General features: G+C 36.1%; 1 protein-coding gene across 1 annotated transcript in view; it reads left to right on the forward strand.

Annotated features, from left to right (window-relative positions):
* The window catches only part of LOC130867051 (zinc finger protein 120-like), a gene marked incomplete at its 3' end in the record, with an annotated part of 28,118 nt that extends 21,184 nt beyond the window's left edge, over positions 1 to 6,934 (forward strand). The window contains exons 2-4 of the mRNA XM_057758792.1: positions 4,304 to 4,430; positions 4,630 to 4,690; positions 6,163 to 6,934. Coding sequence (XP_057614775.1) covers positions 4,304 to 4,430; positions 4,630 to 4,690; positions 6,163 to 6,934 — 960 coding nt within the window. The remainder of the gene's footprint in view (positions 1 to 4,303; positions 4,431 to 4,629; positions 4,691 to 6,162) is intronic.
* Positions 6,935 to 7,175: the final 241 nt, after the last annotated feature.

Here is a 7,175-nt window from a genome sequence, read left to right on the forward strand (position 1 = left end):
TGTGTTAGTTAAAACCTTCACTTTTTAATTAGGCTCCTGAATTTCAAAATCAGGTCTCATCAAAATTGGCCAAAGACAATTGGATAAGTTGTCTGCCATCAGTAGGTTGATTTTATTTTGCTGACTAACCCTGTTTAGATGTGTTTAAACTTTCAAATTTTGTGGAGAACAACTTTTTTGGTAGTATATCTATTTCTTCCATGACCCAGGGTTAGTTTGATAGAGCACTCTTCATTCTCCATGAGTTTTTAGGCTTTTTGTGATTATTGTTGTTGTTAAATTCTAATTTTAAAACATAGTGATCTGATAAAACATGGGGGGTTATTTCAATGTGTGTGTGTGTGTGTGTGTGTGTGTGTGTGTGTGATGGGTTGCCTTGTTACCATGTTTGTAGTCCATTTTAGAGAAGATACCCTGAGGTTCTGAGAAGAAAGTATATTCTTTTGTTTTGGGGTGGAATATTCTGTAGATGTCTGTTGAGTCCATTTAAGTCAAGACATCTGTTAGTTGTCTTATTTCTCTGTTAAGTTTCTGTCTAATTGACCTGTCCATTGGGGAAGAGTAGGTTGTTGAAGTCTCCTACTAGTAATATGTGGGATTTGATGTGCATTTTAAACTTTAGTAGTGTTTCTTTTACATATGTGGGTGTTCTTATATTTGTGGCATGGCTGTTCAGGATTGAGACTTCATCCTAATGAATTGTTCCTTTTATGAGTATGAAGTGTCCTTCATCTAATATGATTGACTTTACTTTGAAGTGTATTTTATTTTTTAATTAATTTATTTATTTAAAATTTCTACCTTCTTCCATCCTCCCATTTCCTTTCCACTCCCCCCTCTCGCCCCTCGCTCTCCAGTCCTAAGAGAAGTCATGGTGCCCTGCCCTGTGGGAAGTCCAAGCACCACCTCCATCCTTGGAAGATGTGCATCCAAACAGACTAGGCTCCCAAGAAGTCAGTACATGCAGTAGAATCAAAATCCAGTGTCACTATCATTGGCTTCTCAGTCTGCCCTCATTGTCAGCCACCTTCAGAGAGTCTGGTTTAATCACATGCTCATTCAGACCCAATCCAGCTGGCCTTGGTGAGCTCCCACTATATCAGTTCTACAGTCTCTGTGGGTAGACACACCCCTCGAGGTCCTGCCTTGAAGTAATGTTGTCTTTGAGGTTTAGGTTATTTCTTCTATAAAGCAAAAGGATAAATCTTGCTTTAGGATACATTCTCAAAGCTTGTGACAATTTGTAAGTGAATTGAATCTATTGATAGTAAGAGATGTAAATGATCAGTGATTGCTACTTCCTGTTATGTTTCAGTAGTAGTGTTTGTGTGATTCTCTTCTTTGGGTTTGCGATGTCAAGTTATCTGTTGCCTGTGTTTACAGTTAGCTTTCTTGGGTTTCCCACTAGTATGTTCTGTATGACTGGATTTGTGTGGAAAACTATTGTTTAAATCTGGTTTGTCATGGAATACCTTGTTTATTTTCATTGATGGTGTTTGAAAGCTTTGCTGGTTATAGTAGAGTCCTTAGTCTCTTAGTGTCTTCAGCACATCTGTCCAGGGCCTTTTTCCTTTCATAGATTCCATGAAGAATTTGGATGTTACTCTGATAGGTCTGCCTTTATATTGTACTTGACCATTGTCTTTTGCAGCCCTTAATATTCATGCTTCATTCTATATGTTTTGCATTTTGATCATTATAAGTTAGGGGGACTTTTTTGTCCAGTCTTTCTGGTGTTCCCTAAGCTTCTTGTACATTTATAGATATATCCTTCTTTTGGTTGGAAAAGTTTTCTTCTAAGATATTTTTTTGTTGACTATATTTTCTGTGCCTTTAAGTTGGTATTCTTCTCTTTCTTCTATCCCTATTATTCTTAGGTTTGGATTTTTTTCATGGTGTCCTAGATTTCCAGGATGTTTTCTGTAAGGTATTTATTGGAGTTATTGTTTTCTTTCACCAATGAATCTCTTTCCTCTATAGTATAATCAGCACCTAAGGTTCTCTCTTCTATCTTTTGTATTCTGTTGGTTACACTTCCTGCTGTAGTTCCCGTTTGTTTACCCAGATTTTCCATATACAGAATTTCCATCATTTGTGTTTTCTTTATTGCCTCTATTTCAGTCTTCAAGTCTTTTTTTGACAAGGTTTCTCTGTAGCTTTGGAGCCTATCCTGGAACTAACCCTTGTAGACTAGGCTGGACTCAAACTCACAGAGATCCACCTCCCTCTTCCTCCCTAGTGCTGGGAATAAAGGCATGCACATCACCACTGCCCAGCCCCAGTCTTTAAGTCTTTTAAGTTCTTTGCTTCACCTCTTTGATTATTTTTTCTTGGTTTCTTGGGTTTCTTTGAGGGATTTATTGATGTCTTTGAATTTTTGTTTGTGTTTTCCTCAATATCTTTAAGGGAATTTTCATTTCCTCATCATCCTCACAGTTACACTGAAAATCATTTACTGTTGCTTCTTCTGGGTTAGGATGATCAAATCTTCCTGTTGTATGACCACTGGTTTCTGGTGTTACCATGTTGTCTTCTATGTTGTTGGCTGAATTCTGGCATTAGCACCCACCCATCTCATCCTTCAATGGGTGCCAGCAGTGTCTTCACCTCTTGGTCCAATCTATAAAGTAGATGATTTTGTTTTTGAGAACTGTTCTTGGCCTAGTCTGTGTTTCAGAGAGCAACACCTCAGAGGTCTGTCTTTGCCCTCTGTCTTGGCCTGCTCTTTTGGTCTGCTCTCCTGGGTCATTATCTTGGTCTAGTCTGTGTAGTTCATTGAATGAACAACCTCCCAGAAAAGATCATGTACTTGAACAAGTTTCTCTCCTTTGTGGCCTTTCTTTCAATTTCCTATGAACCTTTAGTAGGAAAGGCCTTTCTAAATGAAATGCCTCAGTGTATGTGATGAGTCTCAATATCCTTAACTAATTTACTGACTTTTATGTCTACTGTGTTGTTGTTGGAATTAATCAGTCAGTTGCCCACTCATACTGAAATGTTTTTATTATCATAATAGGCTTGATCTGTAAATCACATAAAATATAGAAGAAATAATTGCTGTTCAGTGCTAAGGAGTTTGTTAACCTGCAGTTTTAATTGTTTTGTTTGCTTGTCTGAGTAACCTTTGCTGTGTAGCTCCAAATTCCTGAAAGTAAAGGGAGGGGGACTTCATTCATGACTTTATTTGTTTTTACATTGTTGGGTGATGACTCTGGAATGTAGGCTTTTTACATGTCAAGCATATGCTGCTGTGCTCAGCTTCATACATATCTTGAATTTTAAATTTGACAGAGGGTATCATTCTGATTCCCAGGATTCCATGTATTCATGACATTAATTCTGCCTGAGCATTCTGAGTCATTGAATTGCAGGTGCATGAACTTCTTTCTGCTTGTTGTGCTTGCTGTTAATTTTTTACTCAATTTGACTATTTATGTGTCTGCATGGATATGCACCATATGGGTACTCTGTCATCAGAGTGATCAAAGCTTCTTAGAAATTCTGAACTTGGAATAATAAGTAGTTGTGATCCCATGTAAGTACTGGCAATTGTGCCCACCTCTTTTCAAGACCAGAAAGAGCTCAGAAGTACTCAGCCATATTTCCAAAACTGTGTTAATTTGTTATGCCCAACATTTATATAGCTAATGTTTTCACCTGTCAATTTGTAATTATTTTAAACATGAAAAAGCTTTTCATAAAAGGTTTTTGGTATTGCAGTTGAAAATAGGAAACTTTATGTCTGGAATATGAATACAGATCTGGAGTGAATGCGTAATTCTTTGTAGGAAATTCAGTAAATATCTCTGAATTTTTTCAATCTGATTTGTGTGTTTCACTGATTTTTGCAATAGAATTAGGGTTTTACTGTATATTTCCACCTGTTCTAAAAATGATTCCATAGACTTGGCTGGCATTCAACTCAGAGACAGAATATACACAACTATGCTTTCTGAGTGCTGTGCTTAAAGGCATGAGTCAATACATCCACTTTGCCAACTGTATTTTTCTTTTTTTGTAATTAGTATCTCTTCATATAATTTTCTCAGTGTACTATGTCCTGTTTATCTGTTTCCTTGGTTATCTCTATTAATAGGAAGTTCTTTTGTAAGGTGATATCCATTCAAAGAGTAAAGAAATGATAGAGGTGACTCCTAACCAATTTCCTTCAAAAGTGATTATCTGTGTCATGTAATAATAGTGGGGAATACCAGAATTTTATGACTATAATGTCAAAGATGTATTGATTTACAATGTTGTCACCTTTCTGCTTTTCATTATAAACATGAATGAAATATTTTAGAGGGCAGTGACCTATGATGATGTGCATATCAACTTCACTCGAGAAGAGTGGAATTTGCTGGATCCTTCCCAGAAGAATCTCTACAAAGATGTGATGCTGGTGACCTACAGGAACCTCACTACTATAGGTAAAAATGAATTTCCTTCATGTTTCAAACTAAGGGGACAACTTTTTCTTGGTTAATAATGTTCTTCAGTAATTTATTTAAAAACAATAAGAATGAGTTGGATAAAGCAGTCATAGTTCTAAGGGTCCCTTAAGATAACAGCTTAAACATTGCACAATTTTCAATAACATAACATACATTTTCTGGTATTATATTTTAGGATGCATTTGGGAAGACCATAATACTGAAGAACATTGTCCATGTTATAGAAGACATGAAAGGTAATTTTCTTGTGCAAGCTTATAACAATGTGCCTCTGATGAAATTTTTCTTCATCCTGAAAGTTTTAGTCTAAAGCAACACTGTAAATAAGCACAGTTTTAAGTGCGCTGACAGTTATCAAATTTGCACAAATCCATAAGTCATATATGTGAATATCATTTGAATGACCTTCTTTTAAGAAAGCAATGGCTAAATAAATCACCTTTTGAGGCATAACACCATAAGAGCTTTGTTGTAGATCTGCAAATAAATTTCTTTCTTACTACTCATAATACAAAAGGTATACACATTGAAGATGATAAGTATATATGCAAAACTTTTTTTAAAAAAAAACAATAGCCCATAGTAAATCTTGTATCACTCATACACCTCTTGTAACTGTGATAAGTTTAGTGATAGAAGCAGTTAGAGTTGAGTGATGTGGCAGTTGTACTGCAGAAACCCTGATATCTATACCACCAGTCTGTGAGGAACAGCAAGTCAAAACCTGAGAATTCAATGTGGAAATCTCTTATTTGTTATTCTTCTTTAATATGTATACCACACATTATTCTTGATACAAGTGTATGAGCATAGGGATATAGAGAGCTGTAGCATACCACTCTCTGAGAACAATCAGATAACTAGTAGCCACATGTTGAGTATACTTGTTGAATTTGATTCAAGTATACTATTAATTATTTTTCTACCATCATTGTTAATACGTGAACAAACTCACACTGCAAAAAAGCCGTATGAGCTCTACAACTGTGCAAATAGTTTTGGGTGTGCTAGTTGACATAGTATATGCCATATGATTCACAGTATAGGAGAATTCATGATTGTTAAAGCTCTGAGTTTATCCATTTCTCTTCACACATGTATAAAATATCCTATAGAAAAAAAGTTTCAGTGAAGGTAAAATGGCAAGTCATATAAGAAAGGAATTTACCATTGGAGGTATCTTCCAAGTTGCAAACAAGTGTCTAATTAGAGAGCAAAACGAGTTTAGACACAGTTATAAAAACTTAGTATCTGATTCCTCTTTATAGTTGGAATATATTATAAAATTAATTCATACGAATGTCTAGGCACAACAATGTATTGAATGTGGTAAAGCTTTTATATGTGACAATTATCCTTGCAGGATTGAAAGAATTCAAGCTGGAGAAAAACTTTCAGTAGATATTCAACAAGGTGAACCCTTGAAACATGTCAGTCACCTTAAATGAAATGAAGTAATACATACTGGAGAGAAACCCTATGCATGTAATCAGTGTGGTAAGGCCTTTGCTGATCATAGTACTCTTCAAACCCATAAAAGAACACATACTAGAGAGAAACCTTATGAATGTCCTCAGTGTGGTAAGGACTTTGCATGGTACAGTGCTCTTCAATACCATCGAAGAATGCATACTGGAGAGAAACCCAATGAATGCAATCAGTGTGGTAGGGCCTTTGCACAGTACAGTGCTCTTCAATACCATGGAAGAACACATACTGGAGAGAAACCCTATGAATGTAACCAGTGTGGCAAGGCCTTTACAGCTCACAGTCATCTTCAATCCCATAAGAGAACACACACAGGAGAGAAACCATATGAATGTAATCAGTGTGGTAAGGCCTTTTCACAACACAGTAATCTTCAAAGACATCAAAGAATACATACTGGAGAGAAACCTTTTGAATGTAATCAGTGTGGTAAGGCCTTTGCTGCTAAGAGTAATCTTAAAAACCATCAAAGAACACATCTTGGGGAGAAATCATATGAATGTAATCAATGTGGTAAGGCCTTTGCATTTCAGGGAACTCTTCAATACCATCAAAGAACGCATACTGGCGAAAAGCCCTATGAATATACTCAGTGTGGTAAGGTCTTTGCACGTCATCATCATCTTCAATTGCATAAAAGAACACATACTGGAGAGAAACCTTTTGAATGTAATCAGTGTGGTAAGGCCTTTGCAGCTCAGAGTAATCTTCGAAACCATAAAAGAACACATACTGGAGATAAACCTTATGAATGTACTCAGTGTGGTAAGACCTTTGCTCAATACAATCATCTTAAAAGCCATAAAAGAACACATACTGGAGATAAACCTTATGAATGTAATCAGTGTGGTAAGGCCTTTGCAACGAACATTCATCTTCAAAGGCATAAAAGAATACATACTGGTGAGAAACCCTATGAATGCAATCAGTATGGTAAGGCCTTTGTACAACACAGTAATCTTCAAAGTCATCAAAGAACACACACTGGAGAAAAACCATATGAATGTAATCAGTGTGGTAAGGCCTTTGCAAAGAACAGTCATCTTCAAAGGCATAAAAATTCTCACCCTAGATAGAAACTCTGAATTTATTCAGTGTGAGAAGGCCTTTGTAGCACATAATCAACTTCAAAGTCATAAAAGAACAGATACTGGAGAGAAACCCTATGAATGTAATTAGTGTGATATGAAATTTGTAGCTCACAGTAATCTTAAAAGGCATAAAAGATCTATC

The sequence above is a fragment of the Chionomys nivalis genome, chromosome 26, assembly GCF_950005125.1.
Source record: "Chionomys nivalis chromosome 26, mChiNiv1.1, whole genome shotgun sequence".
Lineage (NCBI taxonomy): Eukaryota > Metazoa > Chordata > Mammalia > Rodentia > Cricetidae > Chionomys > Chionomys nivalis.